Source organism: Artemia sp. Qi Xiang Cuo, chromosome 3 (genome assembly GCF_049724085.1).
Source record: "Artemia sp. Qi Xiang Cuo chromosome 3, ASM4972408v1, whole genome shotgun sequence".
NCBI classification, from domain to species: domain Eukaryota; kingdom Metazoa; phylum Arthropoda; class Branchiopoda; order Anostraca; family Artemiidae; genus Artemia; species Artemia sp. Qi Xiang Cuo.
Genome location: NC_142796.1, coordinates 64,559,495 through 64,580,179, shown reverse-complemented (window position 1 = coordinate 64,580,179; position 20,685 = coordinate 64,559,495). Strand labels below are relative to the sequence as shown.

At 35.5% G+C, this 20,685-nt stretch overlaps 1 protein-coding gene across 1 annotated transcript in view; it reads right to left on the bottom strand.

The window, feature by feature from the left end:
• Window positions 1-653: 653 nt before the first annotated feature.
• Cp110 (Centriolar coiled coil protein 110kDa) overlaps window positions 654-20,685 on the bottom strand; it is a 35,498-nt gene continuing 15,466 nt past the window's right edge. Inside the window, exons 3-6 of the mRNA XM_089086472.1 lie at window positions 17,233-17,364; window positions 11,330-11,527; window positions 7,703-7,911; window positions 654-925 (exon numbers count right to left, since the gene is read on the bottom strand). Of these exons, the coding sequence (XP_088942598.1) occupies window positions 793-925; window positions 7,703-7,911; window positions 11,330-11,527; window positions 17,233-17,364 (672 nt within the window). The 3' untranslated portion in view covers window positions 654-792. The remainder of the gene's footprint in view (window positions 926-7,702; window positions 7,912-11,329; window positions 11,528-17,232; window positions 17,365-20,685) is intronic.

Sequence of the window (20,685 nt, the reverse complement as noted above, 5' to 3'; positions counted from 1 at the left end):
TATATGACTGGAATTTTTTTTTTCGGATTAATGACACTTTTTGACTATTCAGGTCCTTGCATCGGCTCTGTAGTGTGTTGCTACAACCGGCTTCCGATCTCAGGGTCCCGTATTAACAAGCTCAGGCTACTCACTTTGCCACCACAGGACCTGGAAGATTATGAAGAGACGGTTAGCGTTTCATTTAAAGGATAATATTCATGCTAACTGTTTTTGTTTTATCGGTTCGGCTAGATAGCGGCAGAGTAAAGTGCGATATGGCACTTTACTGGATATGGAGTTTCCAGAGTAAAAAAGATTAAGAAACATAAAAGTTGCACTACTGAAATAGCTAACGTTGAAAAAACTTCACCGCAGACTCAGAGTCTCACATAGTGGTTGTAATACTAGCCACAGACTCGTGAAGAGCGACTCGTAGCCCTTACTGACCTAAAATTTTAAATACATTTTTAAAGAAAACATGTACTTACAAAAAAAAATATCTATCACATGTAGCTTGGAACCGGTAGATTGTATTGTTAGCAGTAGTAGTAGTAGCATGTGACAGAGATGCGGCATAACTGAAATCCAAAACAAAATTTTATCTTATTCTTTAGCTGCATGTATCTCTAGCCTTTGGCTATCAGCATTTTACAATAAATATCAGAATACGGTACTTTTATAAATATTTATTTTCCAAATGTTTATTACAAATAGTCTTAAAAAAGATAACTGGATAAAATCCGTCAAAACTCTTTACTTAAATTTAAATTTCAGAAAAAGAAAACCATAAACATTAAAACGAAGAGGTAATTATGAATTTCTAGCTTTTGAAAATTGGTGCCCGTTAACACTCAAATTGATAGGTGCAGAGGTAGAAGACCTTATAGAATTCATAGTGGCTTCCGATGCAGTTTTTTCCTTTGAGGCACTTCGAGCTTTTGTCCTGAAAGTAAATTTTGGTTAGTTTGATAAATCTATTGAGAGAGGCTATCGTCATGATGACCTATTTTTATTCTTGCGTAAATTATACAGATTAAGAAATAGAAGATATCTAAAATAAAACGTAACAGCTATCAGGCCTCTCCGAAAAATAATTTAGAGATTAGTTAGATTTAACGCAAAGAAAAGGCACGACCTTTAAAGGGCTAAGAAAATAACATGACTTTTTGAAGGGCTAAATTTCTGCCATTATGTAAGAAATGTAAGAGGTAGCTTCGGAATCTAGAAGGATCATTACTACAAAGCGGTAAATATTTTGAAACCTCAAGAAAACAGACAATGTTTGTTTGCATTTACAAGCAACCAAATTACATATTACTTTAGTGCAAAATAATTGACCCGCAACTTAAAAAAAAATAATTTATACAATTAAAAATCAAAAATAACTGGCATTGATGTTGCGAACACTAAGGTCTAATTTGATGATGGCGAACCAAAGGAAATTATTTATTGTAACGAACGATGTCGGCAATGACCAAAACATTTTTATTCCTTTCCAAAAATTCTGAATCTAAAACTGAATTCAATCCTCCGGTCTCAATCTGACCTTTGAAAGAAGCTTGAAAGTATGAATGCTGAAATTATGGAGCTCATCACAGTGAGACTTTTGAACAAAAGAATTTCTTCTCAAGGGATGCAATTTTACCCGGGTACGAATAAGATTTGGTTTTCAGCTCCATAATTTCAGATATAATAAAGTCACTCTTATTTGAAAGGTAAGTCTGGAACCATAGGACTGAGTCCATTTTTAAATTATTTAAAAAAAACTGCTGAACATTTAATTTAAAAAATAAATTTAAATTTAAAAATTTAATATTTAATTTATTAACGTCAAAGTCAATAAAAACAGTCTCATATTGAAATGTCTTTTTAAAAAAACACTAAGCCTCGCAACTGATACTGTTCATGTGACAAAATTTTAACTTCTTCCTGATAAGCCAGCAAGCAGAGCACTATCGGGTGGATAGAATGATCAGAACCGACTAAGGATAATAAATAAAATTTTAGTAAATATAAAAATCAAAATGACTCGGAATGCAAAATACTATATTTTATGAGTCAGTTTTTGTTATCACAAGGTAGCCAAAAAAAAGCAATGGAGGTTAATTAATACGTTAGTTGGGAAGTCTAAGAAGCCTTCACAACCGAGTGATATGACTGGCCAAGATGGGATTATTGTAGATTATGATAAAGAATTAATCGAACTTCTAAATCAGTCTTTTGTTAGTATCAGTGAATAAACAGCAACTGTATCATCACCATTGTCAGATTTCTCAACGTCAGTACCTGCCACCAACTTTAGGCAAATTATGAGTCACGTATCCAGTCACAAAATACGAGGAATTTCTTATCAAAGTTCCACTTATGAAACGTGGTAATTCTGAAGAGCTAGAAATTTGTTTTTCTAACCATGTGAAAATAGTTATGCCTGATATTACGCATGTATTTGTTCATTTAATAAATTTAATATTTCAGACAGAAGTTTTTCCTTTTTCTTTTAAGGTCTCGAAAGTTATTTCTCTACATAAAGGGGATGCCCATAATAATCCGTCTAATTACCGCCATATTTCAATATTGTCTGGGTTTTCTAAGGTTGTGGAAACAGCTTTATATAATCTAATGCATAATTTTTTGAAAAATCAGAATTGTATTCAAGGCTTCAATTGGGTTTCCGAAAGGGATAAAATGGACAAAGGAGAAATTACTTCAAGCCTGGTCCTGGACATTCAAAAATTGTTCGACTTAATTTCTCATTTGATTTTATTTTCTAAACTTAATAATTCGGGGGTTCGCGATAAAACATTGGGTTTAATAAGATAATATGTTTTTGAGAGAATACAAGTTACTTTAATTAGTAATTCTGCTTCTTCTTTCCTTTCACTATCGTCATTGGTTGGTATCCCTCAGGGTTCAACCACGGGCCCTCTTTTCTTTCTTCTTAATATTGATGATCTGTGTTATGATAGAGATTCGTCTTCTCTAGATACACAGTTTACCGATTATACAACTGCTTTGTGTGCGGTAAATCTTTAAACGAGCTTCACATAAATATTTCCTACACATATAGTGGCATTTCGAAATGAATTGAAAACAATAAACTTATGCTTAATAAGAAAAAGCTAACCTTATTACTCTTTTTAGAGTTGGTTGCAGGTTTCCGGAACTAACTAACATTTGTGTCATGCTAGAAGACAGTTTATTGTCTATTGAAATAGTGAGAAGTATTCGTTATATTGGTGTGGTTGTCGACGAGAATCTATCATGGAAGGATGACATTAATGTTGTTCATGCAAAAACAACATGCGGCGTTGGTATTATGAACCGGTTGAAAAATTTAATTCCTTACTCTGCACTTAAGTCACTTTATTTTACTTTAGTGCAATCTCATTTTGATTAAGCAGGATTGGTTTACCTAAATACTTTTCAGTCTATTCCACTTCAAAAGATAGAGTATAAGGCTGCTCGTACCCTTAAGTTATTTCTACCATTTCCTTCCCTTTTGCCAAATAAATAAACGACAGAATCCTTATACATAATTGTGGATTGCGGACTCTCCAGGTGAGGCTTAGGTTCCAGTCTTTTATAGTTTTGTTTAAAGTTAAACTCGACCGTGGAGCTCTTCCAAAATACTTTTTATCAAATAAACCTCTATTCTTTACGTCCCAAAACGCCCGTTCCAACTCGATCTGGATCACGCCTATTAATCCCTTTCCCAAAATGCAATACGTCAAGATTTACAGTGCAGTATATGGTTCCTGTGATTTTTTCAAGGTTTGTTGCACGTATAGATCTAACGTTGTCACTTACTACCCTTAGATCTCGGCTCCGAACGTTGCTTATGCAATGTTTCAAAAATTAAAAACTTATTTCTGGTGAAGGAAGGTGTTTTGTATTTATTATTTTTATTATTTTGATAATGATTGGATAAGATCTTCTGCCCTCCCTGCCCACTGTTGCCTAATAAATGACATTTCTAAGTTAATACTGTCTCGAATGAACAAGTAATGGCGGTAGGTCAGAGTGGCATGTCAATGTGATTTCTTTTTAAGAAGTATAGGCAAGGATAATTCAGTTTTTTTCAGTGATACGGTGTATTTTTTTAATGCTTTTATTTTATCGTTGGTATACGACCTATGCTCCTCACCAACGAAAAAATGTAAAAATTTTGTAATTTATAAGTATTTATGTTACCGTGAATGTCCAAAATCTGGTTAATGTTGAAATTCACCGGTGAATGCCTTTTTCTTTGCTTGGATTCAATTAGCTTTGCGAGTGCGCTTTTTCAGCCTTATGCAGGCTGTGATGGTAAAAGGTGAGGTTAGGTGAGCTTAGATTATTTTGGTTTAGATTAGACTAAATTTGGTTATAAATATCAGAAATGGGTTAAAAACCTAAGCTAACCTAATCAAACCTGATCTAACCTAACCTGTAATGAATACGAGAAACTTATTTGAAAGTAATTGTCATAAGTAATAAAGGAAAAGGTCTCGAGGAGAAGGGACCTTTCATAACTAAGACCCTATTTCTAATGCCAGTTTACTAAAATAAGTGAATCAGAACAACCAAAGGGAGGACAATTTTCAAATAGCTGGCTTTTCTCAATAGATATTTGGTTTCAATAGCCTATCTTACTAACCAACTTTGTGTCTCATTGGATATTCAAGACTTACAACTCAAAAAATAATTAATATTTATTGTTAATAAGAGGTCATTAATAAGTTGATCAATTTTGTACTTAGTTATAAACATAAGACATTTTTTATAATCTATACTTGGAAACAAAACTTCAATTGGAAGCTAATCCTCAATCCCGATTTGTTCAAAATCTCCCTCAAAATACGTTTGAAATGTTTTCACTTTTCTTACTTTCATAAATAAAAAATTATCAAAACTTTAAGGAATAAATATCAGTATATGTCAATTAAACTGACAATCCATGGTCATTTTATTTTTTATTGTCATTTTATGGTCATTTATGGTCATTTCATGGTTTTTTATTTTTTCAGTAAAGCGCAAATTGTAATCTGGTCTTGAGAAGGCATAGGGGTTGTCAGAGCTACTCATGTTAATTTTAGCTCATTTTGAGTTTGACTAGGCCATTTATTGTAATTTCTGTTCGTTTTGAGTTTTATTTATTTACTGATAGTGACTTGTGGTAGTTTTACGCTAAGGAGATTATTTGACTTAATTTTTGCCCATTCTTGGCTTAATGGAGTTCTTTACTTTTCTTTGAAATACTTGTTTTGTGGAAAAAGTTTTTTAAATAAATGGGTTAAAAGTCTAACCTAAGCTAACCTAACTCAACCTAACCAAATCTAATCTAATCTGACCGGTCATCATAAAACCTTGCATTAAATTGAAAAAGTTGACTGGCAACGCTAACTAAATCCAAGGAGAAAAAAAGGAGTTTTGGACATTTTTTGGTGAATGTGGATATTCACAAATTTTGAACATTCACGGTAACCTTTATAAAAAAGAACCTTGAATCTAAAAACAAGAATCTTGAACTTAAACTCACTTTTAGTGCTGCAAAACAGACATATTCCAACGGCAGAATGAGAAAAAAATTTCTTCTAAAAAATTTAGGTAGTAAACTTTGGAATTCGTATTTTGGATTATTGTTCAAGCTAAAGTTTTGAGTCATCAAAGATTTTATTCTAGAAACACATACCCTTTCAGATTAGAACAATTTTCAATCAAAGCAAAAGCAACTAACCCACAAGGCAACGGTCCAACAGCTGAACGAAGCTATAAATCCCCTGACCCCTCCTCTTCCCTGCGGCTCTTAACTATGTATATATAAGCTGACACTGATATTGCAGGGCTCATTAGTTTTGAGTATTGGCTTAATAATTCCTCTTTTAAAGAACTCTAGATCATAATTATGCTAATACTGAATTATCATTACAGTGATTTATATGTGTTTATCTCAATGTAGAAGGTATTCTGTTCCTAAGCTTGTTGTTTTGTTGTTTTTTTTTTTGTTGGAGAACCAGTCCCCTGGGAAAAAATTACTTTCTTTACTTATTTGATGTTTAAAGAAGTACCACGTAAAAAAAATCAAAAAATTTTAGTTAACATTCCTACTCATGTGCCTAAGACACAGAACAAAGTTTAAAACAATATTTTACTTACTTATGAAACAGACGCCACATTTAGACCCCACTTTTACAAAATAGATGCCACTTTTACAAAAAAGACGTCACTTTTACAAAATCGTTATTTTTACATTTCTTTGGCATATTTGAACTAAGTTGGTTTACTGTCTTTTCAAAGCAGTAAATTATCTACCTTTATTTTAAGGTTACTAATTTGCCATACATGTGACAAGTCTTTGACATTGACATGACATGTGTCATGTGACATGACACTCTTTGTCATTCTTAAATTAGTCTTTCTTATGCTCTAAACTGTTTCGGAATTCGAAAAAAAAACTTTCGGTTCTGAAAAAGTAAAAGGGGTGTTCCTCCATGATCAAATTTTAACCTCCTTTAGTCAAAAATAGCTGAGGTCAGGTTTTTCACTTGAAGGTTCCCATTCCCTCAACCTATGCGCTTAATTTTGTAGAGGCCCTTCCCCAACCGGTATTTTGGATGAATTTTTGCCTCGATCCTTTGGTATGCAACAGGTACCACCGAAATAAGGTTAAGTTCTCTAGTTTGATTAAACAGATAATTAATATTAATATTAGATTGTATATAACAGATAAATATAATAATAGATAATTATATAAAAAATAAACAGATTATCATGATACTTCTAAGTTAATAGGTTATTTATTATTAATGAATAATTAATATAGATAATAGTTAATCTGGATAATTTAATTAAATTAAGTTAACTGAAAAAAACTTAAAACTATAGTAAAAAAGTAGTGTACATTGTTTCAAAAAAGAAAACCTCAAAAAAGAAAAAAGCTTAGGAAAATAATCAGTTTTTCCATAGAAAGATAAACTTCAGAAAACATACAGCGTTGAAGTTAATTGCACGTACTTCATTGTCTTCACGTACTACTTTGTTTTTATAACGACCATAGAAAAATAACTGAAAACGGAAAGAACTTCTATTGTGACAAGAATTCCCGATGCTAAATTTTCTTAGGGTTAACAAATTATTATTTGGATGCGTTGATTCTCGTGGCAGGTTTACTTCACCAGACATAAGACAATAAAAAACGCACAATGAAAAAATATATGATTTAGGGAGAAACAAAATAGAATTATGGCTTTCGTCAATTAATCTTAATTCATTAACAAATTGGCTAATTTTAATTCAGATTACACTGTTTGTAGGCATGCGCAAATCTCTTGTCCGACAACAAAATGTGACAAAAAAACTCAAAATTTTATTTTAGGAGGAGTAGGGGAAAAATCCAAAATTTTATTGTGTAGTGGAAATTCTATAGCCTTGAGCCTACTTTTATCACCAAATTTTAGTAGATATGACAAAACCAAGCTTTAAAAGTTACAGAAAATCAAATTTAAAGTAGCAAATTTTCAATTTTAATACTTTTTTTTGTCAATATAAAAACGACTAAAAATTAGCCAAACTCCTCCAGGGGAGAAAGGAAGCCTACATTCAGAAAAAGGCCCCTTCGGCAGAAGAACGCCGTATTTATTAGTAATATCATAACATTTTCCCTTCAAATATAGTTTTCCGGGCCTCAGATAAGGAAAGGTACTACAGTCCTACCATCCTCTATGGTAACGATGGTACATACCTTGTGTTCTGTCCTGAAATTTTCCCACTCTCACTCCGTTTCTGCGCAACTTTTCTCTGAATTTTTGATTGAACTTTCCGCCCTGTTACTAAAGTAGCAGATTTATCGGCCTTGGGAGGTCGTTGCCGATCAACAGCAATAATACGCATGCGTTCTGCAATAGTCGTTTTGAAAAAAGCATCATGAAATGCATGGAAGGCAGAAGTTAGCTGAAAATATCGTAATATGTTAATATTGAATTCAATGATGTATAACAGGCAAAAAAGAGAAGAAAAACAAACGACAAACAGAGAAAAATAAATACAAACAGCCTAGCCAATGTCAGGAGGCTTTTAAAACTTCTTCCATATAGACGGTGAAAAACCCAAAATAATGAGTCAGCATGCTCATTATTTGAAAATAAAAAACACACACGCAGAAAACAAGAGTAGCTAAATGAAGCTGACATAACAACACTGACACTGACATAACAAGGCATTTTATGCAGAAAAATAGCCGATCTTTGTACCCATTTTGAAGCTGATATGCTTCATGAATAGTATAACTTCAAACAAGGCGTGACTCAAAAATACAGTTGCAACATGTACAAATATGAAGTTTTTACCTCAAATGAGCAAGTACAGAACCACAGTTTATATAATATACCAGTAAGTTTACCGCAGATGATTTCTGACTCTTCATTCTCGGTGCGAACAAAAAGCTCCTCCCACTTATTTCTGCACTTATTGTCCACTTATTGGTTGAGCCGGCCAGGTGGTTTTGTCAGTACTTGTTCCGTAGGTGATTATCCTTTAGCTACCCGTGAAAATATCTAATGCCGCTTATGTTTATATCTGCAAAAACGTTCTCTGGAGCACTCGCACCTCGGTCTGGGTTTTTATAATGGGTGAAATAGGAAAAGATCATACTGGATAATTATATAAACTGCGTACAGAACACACGAAACTGCAGATTTGCTCTGACTTACTGACCTTAAGCATGCATATTTATATTACTACATAAATACGCATCAAAAATAGTCATGGCAACACAGGACACAGAGTAAGTCTGGATGGAAAATGGGCAACAGATAATGCTGCGGACGATAGCACATACTCTGTCTTTACAACGGAACTGAAAGGGATAAAACACAGCATTCACCACAGTTTTCTGAACTATATCTCATGATAATATTTTACCAGCAGCCAGTATTTTACACAACACCATTTACTAACAGTAACTATAAAAAGTACACTTGTTTAAAATTTGTTCTCAAGAAATCTTCAACTGCTAGAAGTGATATTCTATTTATAATAAAGCTATTGCAGATTTTTTTTTTTTTTAGAAATTGAGTTTGTTATTTATTTATAAAACGTATTAGGTAAACGATGAATGATTGCGAATGATATGATATATAAGTATTAACTGCCAGAGCTGTAAATGGGCGGGACTTTGATCAAGTAAGAAAAAGGCAAACAATACTGTTCAACAGGAATGTATATTACGAAATGGGCTAACTCAACATCGATTTGAAAATAATAATTTAAATTTATCAAAATTTAATTATTCACATATATAATTACATATAATATATAATTATTCAAATTTCAAATCTACCCCTAGAGTTACCGAAGAATAACATGTGACCGATAAATTTTTCTGCAAATACAAAACTCAAGTAGGAAATACCAAATTAAATCTATCAGTCCAAATCTATTGACCAAGTACCAGTTTTGGACTACAGCGGTAACTCAAGCAAATACTTTGCATATTTGATATAAATCCTAGATAGCTACCATAAACTCTGCACTGAAAAGTAATTTCAGCCTCTTTCACTCAACTCAGTTGATGGTACAGCAGGAGAAAATTAGGCTTCCCAAAGCCCAGTCTAAGATCAAAAAAAAATATGACATTGGGACTCTTAATATCCTTCCGACAGAATAACAGCATTACCATTTCAGAGCTAATACTGGTAAGAAATAGTTGTATAATTAAAGGCAAGTAAATTTACCCACCACGAGGTAAAAAGGGCGTCTTGATCCGACTAAAAACTCTAAAGGAGTATTTTTGATAAGGATATACGTCTAGATTTGGGGTTGTTGAGAGGGAAGTAAAATGCAGCTGCAGACGAAATGTGTCAATTACAATTATTCTGCATAATATGAAGTTAGAATTGTTTTCTTAACATGTTTCCTTCTCAACAGCCCCAATTCTAGACTTAAACATAGATGAGTTAAGCGTTTTGCCTCGGTATGGCTCAAATAAGCTAGGCATCTAGGCTAGGCTTGCTTACGCTAGAGAAACTTAAAATATAAGGGCTTGATAAATGAGTTATAAATAAACGAGCTTAGTGTCCTGAAATTGACCCCGGTATATGCAAGCCTCGCGAACACAGATATTTTAAAATTACTGAGTTGTTGAGGAAGGGCTTATTGTATAGCCCCTCAAATATCCAGGTTAGATTTGCAAATCACTTAAAAAAACACCCTTAACGAAAAACATGTCGGTAGCAATAGAGATCAACCAAAAGAATTTGACTAACGTCTCGGGCACCGCTAAGAGGCTTTTTGAGTCTTGTTCGACTTAAACCAGTGTTCGCCTCATCTTGCCAGGGATAAGATAGATTTACTTGCCAGTGCCTGTTAGGCTGGCAGTATGGGCTAGACAAAAGTAGATCTTGGGCACCAAATCATAAGGATCAATACAAGAAGCTTTATATATATATATATATATATATATATATATATATATATATATATATATATATATATATATATATATATATATACATATATACATAGGCAAAAGTAGATCTTATGCGCCAAACCAAAAGGATCGATACAAGAAGTTTGATGTATATAAAACTACGTTTTATTGTATTTTTTGCCGCTCAGGGAGGGTCACTATTTCCAAAAGGGCAAGATATACCAAATTGCACGGAAGACAGCAGCATTGAAAACTTTTGACAGAATAAAACAACTGTATGACTGCTTACGTTAAACAGATTTACCTGACTGTGTAACAGCTGAACGGAGGGATTTACAGACTACAGCCGCCAACACGCATCTGGTTGCCCTAAGTGTCTGGCAGCATGTGATTCCATGGTATTTTAGAGACTAAAACTGCTGGATTCTGATACCGTCTAGTAGGGTAGAATTGACTGAACCAGTTTTACTAAAAACCATATCATCAGTTTTATCAATATAGACCATGAGTCCCACTCATACGTACAGGGTCACTAAGAAACGAAGATTATCTATTAGATCAATAGGCTTGCTGCGCAGAGGCAGCAAGTTATCTACGCAAACTGAAACTGAGATCCAAGCCATTGCGAAAAATGTCCCTAGAATGTATTTTGCAGATAGAATGATTGTTGCAGAGTAGATAGCAGAGTTGAACATGATGGTGCTTAATGTTGATCCTAAACAGACTCTGCTAAAGAGCTTTACGGGGGCACACAACCACAGGTTGCCCAGCGATTACTTCCAATTCCAAAACCAATCAAAGGAGTGAGAGGGAGAGCCACCAACCATGGAAAACTAGGACAATATGGAGACCTAAGACTACATGGGGACGATGTGTGATTTGATTAAAACCACTGTTGCTGGATCGTGAAATTAAATCAAGATGTAACAAAAATTAGCTCACCTGTTGAAGAAGTCTCTTATGAAGATCAATATCTTGCTGGCTTGGTTTCCCAGTCTTCATTGGAGTTTCTTGATGAAGCCTCACCAAACAGCTAGAAGTTTCCTTAATTGTCTGAATTAAATTTTTCACATGTTGAGTTTTTAAATATCGACGAACCAAAAATCCTTTGACAAATGCAGGAAGCTTATATAAGGCAACCTAAAAAACATAATGACGCAGATTTAGGTACATAAATTCTTAAAATGAAACATAATATTTACTCAAATAATGTACCCGAAAAGATTTGTAGAAAAGACCACACACTAGAGATATTGTCTGCACATTTAGCCTATCTAGATTTTTCCCGTCTGTAAGAAGTCTGTAACTCTAGTCACTTTGCCTTTGTAAAACTATAACTTTGTAAGTTACAACCTTTAGATACAATTACTACGATTTACTTTACACTTTCCCTGACCTCCAAAGCAACGGGAAAAAAAAATAATAATGAGTAAATATCTTCTTGTGAGCTCCACACGATCAACCCAATGATCAATAATGGAGATAACGCTTGGGGCTAAGTAGCGTATTCAAAATTAGTTATCATCTATAAATAAGACACGAAACTACAGCAAGTTTTATTTTAAAAATTCCACGGTCATTTATGGTCTCACCGGTAAACAAGGTGGTAATTACAGGGCTCCCACAGGTTCAAATGGTAAAAAATAGGGATTTAAGGACCTCTTTTTAGTCGAAAATGTACCTCTCTAGGGACCATTCTAGACGCAAAATGGACCGCAAAACTCAGTTTTCAGAAAGCTTTTGAAAGAAAAAGCAGTAACACAACAGCAAATGGCACTTGACCAAAGAAAAAATGAAAATGATCATTTGCAGACATCCCTCCATGATAAGAGGTCAAGTAGTAATTAAGAAACAGACCATCTAAGAATCATCATGTCATGGGAGGAGCTTTTTTTATTTTTTTTCTGAACACTTTACTTTCAAATACAAAAAAATCAGATACAAAAATATGATGAAAGAGATAAGGGTATGGTAACTAGAACATACAACCTATGTGTTTCCATGTTTTGCACTGCCTTCTGCTAGAACAGAGATGTGATCAGCAACTTTTTCTTTGACTCTAACTGCTGCTGGGGGTTTCAATAGTAGTGGCTAACTTTTTTGTTCAACACGCATCGACAGAGTCCCATCTATCATGGCCTGAACTAGCTGTATCTCGACCATGTCCTTCTTTTCAATGCCCCTTTTTTTTGCCCGTTATAAGCTTCCTTCAGCAACTCATCTGCGGCCTGTTCCTTGGAACCAAACACTTCTTTTTTTTTCTTTGAGAGATTTTCCGACAGTCTCTATTAATTGTCTTTTCAAAGAGCTTTCAGCGAGCTGCTGTTCTCTCAGCCGTTCTTTTGCCTCAAAATTCAGCCGATCTTTGTCAGGTTTTTCTTTCAAAGCCTTTTCCTGCTGTAAGTACAAATCATAGCTCTTTCTAGCGGATTTAGCCAGTTTTATCAAGTCTTCGGTGATAACAACATTTGCCCAGCCGAGTATTTGCTTAAGGATATATCTTGCGGCCGCAGAATAATGCTTCTGAACACGCTGCATGAACGAGCGTTTTGGCAGCTCGTCTACTGACTCGAGAGAGTCGACAATCTTGTCATTCACAACTGTCTGTAGCAGTGGCACAAAGCTCTTTTCATCTTTGAAGGGTTGACGCGTTAGCTCATCCCTAAGTTCTTCGGTCGCTTCGGGTTTTAAAAATCGTCCAGCCAATGTCAAGCCCGGGAGATTCAGCTCCGTATAAAGTTCACACACTAGGGGCTCTTCACGTCAAACCTTTTCAGTGAAACGTGTGAAGAGGTTCGAACTATCAACAACAAACTGACACTCTGCTTTCACAGTCAATTGTTTGGTCAGCCGAATGATCTTTTTTTACGTATTTGATTTCATAAGACTACGATTTTTCCTTGAAATATAGAAAACAAAGTACTCAAACAGAGCTGACATCTATTCCCTTAGCCTCGCAGCGGCAGGTCCTACTGTTTACCATCTGGCGGGTACATGTTTCAAAATGAGAGACTTATGAACGCCAGTTTCCTTTGGAATCTTCCTGCAGTCTTCTTTCTAGCCGGCCAGCCACTTTGATGATCAGATCGGAACAATTCTGACCGATTTCCTGCAAACCCTTCCGAAAAGCGTTGTACCAAACGGAACTTGCAGGTACCAATATAGAGCAGACTTTCGCTACCTGTCAATTCACGTTTTTCACTGTCAATCAGTCTGAAAAGTTTTATGTTCACGTTCGGATCATCACAACTCAACGCCAGTAGTTTAGAGATAGATAAACCACTCTCATCGATCGTTCTAACTTTTTCTGACTTGAAGTCTTCAGCTGTGGCCTGTCCAATAAACGCAGTTTTCCAATTTCGTGTTTTCATCTTTTTGACGACATCATCTTTTTGGACGAGAATCGCATCCTAATTTGAAGCTCTTTCTTACTTTCTGAGTTTGTAGTTTCGTCAAACTCGACAACATAATAAATGTTGCCAACTTCATTAAGGGCGATGTTCCAGAAATGGGGTCCAAGAGCTTATGTTTTTCAGAACAGCCAGACTCAATCATCGTCAGAGCCACTGTAATTTCTGCAACTGTTTCATCCCGCACTACATAAGCATCTAGGTGCAGTTTTGTCAGTTCCCCACTCTCCATGGAAGATGCTGCCAAGAGACAAAGCTGATTCGGCGTTAGTTTTATGGTAACATTCTTCTTATGTTCAGCAGTTCTGGCGTGCTGCAGTAAAGCGTAGGAGCCCTTATGCCAGACAAGCGATGTATTGCAGACAGAACAGTAGAAAGATAAAAGATCTCCTGGAATGGCTCTACACCACTCTTTCATTTGGTATCCCATCGCAGCTTCTTTTTCCAACCAAGTCTCCTTGAATTTGCACTTTCCTATTCTTATTCAGACTGGAACTTCGATCCTTAAACCTTAAGAAAAGAAAAGAAGTTGGTAGAACAATATATAGGCTATTACCGGAAATGCATTCAAATATAAAAGGGTGCTAGAAAGTAGTCTAATAGTTCGAGTACTTGCTACTTAAGTAGTCTAACTTGCTTCTACTCGTACTTGCAGCAAAACCGGGCATTTTCAGCCGCACATGGCTGCTCAAAGTCAGATGGGAGTTTTTTTTAACCCCAGGCTCTCCAGACACACAACAGCTGAGCTTATACAGTAACATCACTGACTCTGCCTCAAGTCAAGAAATTGACGATATCAGGATTTGAACCTCTATTCCGAGGGACATAAGTTTTGAAGTCCAGTATGCCATCCAATCGGGTTTGTCTATCAACGCTGTTAGTCCAGAACAGTTTGAACTCGATTCTCTGTTTCTAAGGGATTGCCTCAACATAAATATTCTGTGGTAACTAGTAAAAATATGTCAGGAGTGGGATTCCAGCCCAGAGCCTATTTCAAGGACCATGATTACTCTCATGACACCTTAGACCACTATACCCTCCTGAGACAAGCAAGGATAAAGATCCTCTGGAGCCATTGCTGGCGCATAGGGCCTCGAATCAACGCTTTAGTTGCTGGGTCTTTTTTTTATAGGGACAGGTAGCAAGCCTGTCACCCAACCATGCGGTAGCAGGAAACGAACCTGGGCTCCGTATTGCCAAGCAGAGTGTTAATCGATAAGCGTTAATATACTGTGTTATCGCAGGGTTTGAATCGAGATGTACATCGTTACAGTAATATGGTTTGGACTCCCATTTTTCAAATCTGGAAGTTTCATATCCACCACGCTCCAGTAATTTGAAAATACCTGCATCCTGACCACAGATAGGATTGATCTCAAATCCCATGGTTCTTAAGGGGAGTCTTATTACAACGATAAGTAAACCTACAAAAGTTAAATAGTTTACCACGGTATTGGTTGAATCCGAATCCTTCTATATAGAAGGAGAGTACCATAATCACTGCCACTATTTTGAAAACCAAGACTCAAATTGAAATTATTGGCACCACAGTTTACGTCAAACTCAAATCCTTTGTTTCTAAAGGAAAAGCTCATTACCACTGCACTACAGGAACTTAAAAAAAAATACTAAAACAAACGAACAATAATACTGGAGGATAAGTTCCTTGCAACGTAAGGAAATTTCACTGAAGATTCCAATTGATATTTCTAGGAATTTCTAGACCTGACTAAAAACTATTGACTAAATCAGTACAGAGTTGGCATTCGGAATTTAAGGGGATGTCAAGGTTAACTTAAAAAAAACCCAAGATATATAGTAATAACAAGGTATACATTGTGTATACGTAGTATAGTTTGGAGGGTATTATACGCTTTTACCAAGATCCTCGGGATTGAAGCTCCAAGAGTTTGGGGAAAATTCCAAGGAGCGACAGCCCTGATTTTGTGTCTCAGAACATGACTGACATACAGGAGGGATCTTATTTTTAGTATTTGGGTAAATGAAATATATTAAAAAAAAAAAAAAAAAAAAAAAAAATCATTGGCACGTGGAAATTAAATTTCGCATACCCTTTAGTATCTAAAATTCATCTATGATTATTCTACAGTAGGCTTTGACTGGTTTAAAGAACGCCCTCCCAGCCTATATAAATAGTATATCAGCCCAGAACAATACTGGTTTTCTTTCAAGCAGAGAAAAAGAGCATTTAAATGTTAAAAAAATGAGAATACTACGCTTTGACAAAGGACAATAACCTATTGGCTCTAACCAGTGAAATCAACATAAGCCACTTCGCGCGATGTGCAAAGCGGTAGAGAAGCTTGAAGGGCGGCGAAACTTCAGAGAGGTGGATGTAACAAGCTACCGAGTCCAGTCATTTAGCATATTGCCCAGAGTCCAGAGGATAGCATATTGTCTTGGCTAAGTGGCACATGGTGGTCGATCTAAGTGTTAACATTTAGGAGTTTTTAGGCATTTTTTATTAATATGACAAATCAAACAGTTCGGGGTAACGAACTGTAAGTAAGGAGCCATACAAAAGTTTTGGGTATTGGGTAGCATGCATACATTTTTCGGGTGGGGGGATATGTGTTGTACCCTCTTTCCTGACTTTATGGGGCTATAATGAAATAAAGACTGAGATGGCCAGGATGAAGGATAATACATAGTCAAGCATTGTTCCAAAGAGTATGGGTAGTTTATAAGAGTGGGAGCTGGCACCAGTGTTAACAAAAAACTATCAACACATCTAGCTTTTGGTGACACTTGACATTTTTCCCAGTGTAATAATAAGAATAATTAATTTAATTACTGCATTTGGTGAAATGTAGGTAGCAATAAGTGTCTCATCTCGGTTCCTGACAAAAAAAATTATTACAAAACTTAACAAAAATAGCAAGTGTCACCAAATGCTAAATGGCACTGATAGTTTTTTCGTCGACACTAGCGCCAGTTTCCACTCTTAAAAGTTACCCATAATCTTTGGATTGTGATTTTGGCCATCAATCTGGGGTCAAACAATAATCTGGTCAGTCTCGAAATACGGTGGCAGGTGGCAGGAAGTGAGAGGGGGTAAAGTTTTGAATAGATTTCGATGGAAAAGGAGGGTGCACAGCTGTATTAGCCTTATGCGGCTCCGTGTTGCAGTGAGTTTTTATTAGTAGTGGAAGTAGAAAAAGTTGGAAAACAAAGGTTTTGATACCACAATTATTTTTGCTGTATCTTGGACGCATAAAGAAACCTTTTTACTAACAGCGGTTTCTTTAAAAAGGTTCGAAAACAACAAATAAAAATTTCCACTCTCCTGGAAAATTTATACTGTAATATACCGCCTTTTCAACTACCGCAGTCGCACTTTCCCAACGAGTATTTCTGATCTATAAGGTTACTGGGACAAATTTATAATATTACAGCGATGCAGGGTTTGCAAACCTGAGGATTGGCGACTGCTGTAGTTGTCAGTACTTTAGAAGCATTCGTTGGCGTTGCCTTTTCCCCTCTTTCAAAGTCACCAGAAAGACTTCTTCTTGTGCTGCGTGATGACCGACAAAACTCACTTGAAACCTAAAAAATATACCATAAAAATATATATGAAAAACTCACGTGCAAACTTTGTATTTTCAAAATTTTCGTAAGAAACGAAATATACTTGAGGGTTTTTCTATTGATTACGAGCCTAAAACTAAAATTCGCTTTTTATTAAATTCATCAGTTTAAAGGCTGGTAGAAAGATGTAGACCGTGGTTCCTCAGCTTTTTAGAGCTACAGCCCTCTAACTAATACATAGAAAATAAATACTCACCTAATGACTCCATTTATAGTAAATAAATGTATGTAGTGATAATAATTACATTTATAGTAAATAATTTACTCTATGATTTGTTTTATCAGCACAGCATAATTATCTCAAATGACTGATTGATACACGTTGATTCATTTCCTTTTTCCATTGGTAAATAAACTAAATTGAAAAGCATTAATGAATAAAAGGGAGTTCATCCTTAAACGATTTAGTAATTCTTTTCAGACCGAATGTGACCCCTTTCCTTCCCGATCACAACCCCCCCCCCCCAGAGGGTTATAGCCCCTTGACGGAGTAACGACGTAGTAAATTTTTTCTAAAGAAATTTATGCCATATATGTAAGTATTTTTCATGTTTAAACGATAATACGGTTCGTTTTCTTCGGCAATAGCTTTTTAACGAAATATCGGTTCGGAACGAAATTTTCGAGTTGCACTATTCGAGAGAGTTTGAAAACGGGGTTGCCAACTTCTTCTTTTTTATTCACAACTGATCAAACTTTTAACTATGGATAATTGTAGTGAAACTACAGTAGATTCCATGCGATTTACCTTCCCACATCAAAAGCAAAACTCAGCTACTCTGGGCGCTTAACTTGGAGCCCTTTCACTAGTTTAGTCGACTTTTCGCAACTCCTCTAGCAATGTAAAGTAACTTCTAAATTATATTTCAACGACGGTGGAAACTTGGTGAAAGTTGGTGGACGTCCACTATTGTACCCCTGAGTAAACACACGTCACTGTTCATACCACAGTCCACAGCTGCTTTCATGCTCCACGGGAAAGATTACTGCCAAAAGATTATTTTTCTTTGGAATTTGAGTAATTTAAGGGGATATTTCAATGAAACACACATCATTTAGCGGTTAACTCTTCTTGTGGGTGTAAAAGCATTAGTTCAAAAATTTCGCAGTGGCCTACGGAACAAAAAACAACATTTTTCTCTTTTGTTGAAAAAAAAACTAAATTTTTATTCATTTTAAAAACTTAAAAAGAAGTTAACAGATCTGTTATACCGTGACTTCATTATAGCCTTTACAGACAAAGTTGAGCAAGTACTTTTGACACTTCCTGGCACCTCTAATTCCAACTGGGCTTTTTAATGCTTAACTACAAGTTAAGTGCGAACATAACAGCTCTTAAGAAAAAAAATCCTGGTCCGGAGATTGAAAGGTGTTTTCAATGAAGAAACATTTTTCATTGAAGAAATGAAGATGAAGAATTTCAATGAAAAACACTGAAGAAATATTTACATCAAGAAAAAAAGTAAAGGTTACCAGGAGCGTAGCCCCAGCATTTTATGGGGAGGGGGGCACGAGGGGGTCCATATCCAGATAGTCAATGAGCATGGGCTATCCTTCAGGGGAAAGCAGTCGCAGTTCTGGCCACTTCAATTTGCTGATACTTACAGCAAGTATTAAGTATTATTACATAAATATTACAGTAGGTAAGTAAGTTACAGCCAACCACGACCTCTAGTTTATTTCAATAAAGATATATTTTTAATACTAAAAATTAATTATAAATTTTAGATTATTTATTTCAAATTTGCAGCCCTAAAATGCCTGCGCCTGGGGTGAGTGCCCCCTCATTCCTTCTTCTCTAAAACCACTAGTGGGGAATACGGTGTTAGAAAACTTGTGAAAAACACAAGCCTAAAGGTGTTTTAATGATGTCCGAAAATTCTGATGATTCTATTCCGAATTTTCCCCATTAGTCTAAGGTCAAGTCTCCTTGTTGAAAGGGGCCATGACAATTATCATGAACATCATAGATAGCTAATTATGCGCCCATTTATAAACAAAATTTTACATTTAATTGCTCTTTATAAATTTCACTTTATAAGGCAATCATAAAGTGACAAATGGCACCCAAAAAGTGCGCTCTGGGTTGTCTTCCTTTTTTTAAATAAAAAAATAACAAGAAAAAGATGCTGTCCACTTAAAAATTCAGCGGACAAATTTTCCCCGCCCACGAGGAAATTCTCATCTATGGAAAATTCCCCTGGAAATTTCCTTACATTTGAAATAGCGACAGTATTTTTAATTTAAAGTATTTGAAAAAAAAATGTCTGAGTTATTAACTTACTCGTTTAGCATTTTTTGTATTAAGAATATCCAGAAAATCTGAACAATTATTGGCAGCATTATAGTAGGAACCTTATATTAATTAAAACCTACTAGAGATATCAATCGGATGGGAGTTATTGACACCTGGAGTTTGAAAATTACCTTCCCTCTTGTATTTTGGAAAAAAAAAAACTATAAAAATAACACAGCAGTCATTTTCTGCAAATCAGGGTATGGGATGAAAACAATTACCAGAAAGGGGGAGCTGAATATTATTTAATACTTGACTTCCAATCAAGAGAACCTGCTAGGGAAAGATAGGGAAAGATTGTTTCCGTAGGGGGAACGAATTTTGGTACTTGTGTATTATGCGCCACTCACTCAAGTTTACGCTGTGTAAAACTCGAGAACACACCAGTTTTTTCTTTACTTTAGAAATAAATTTGGGCTACAGATTTGCATATAAGGGGGGGGGGGGGTAAAGTATAGCGGGTCTGTATACAAAATGTGTTTGGTACAATCATTCTGCATATTCGATATATAGATAGAGAAGTGTATTTTAAAGCCAAATATACGGCCATGAACATAGTAAAATAACAAATAAAAGGCACAAATAACATAAACTTTTGTTCAAACTGTCCAAATACTTTACCACCCCCTCCCCCCTTATGTACAAATATATAGCCCAAATTATGTATTTCCCATCTATTCTGTCACTTGTCTTTGTCTTGTCTCATGCCAAGATGAAAGAATCTAACGAAGAAACCGATTTGTTCGGTTTATTTTCGGTTTATTTTAAAGCCTTATTTTCCACGGGTGGTATTTTCCGGGGGGTAATCACCGGGGGGGGGGGGGGTAAACACCCCCAATCGAGAAAAACGTACAAATATTGTTTGGATTCACTTTATCCTACTTGCAGCAGACATTTTGCACATCGTGCTGATGCAGAGATAAATGTCACACAAGTAGCGCTGGTGTTACGTGAAATACGATTAATAGTAGTAATAATCCTCA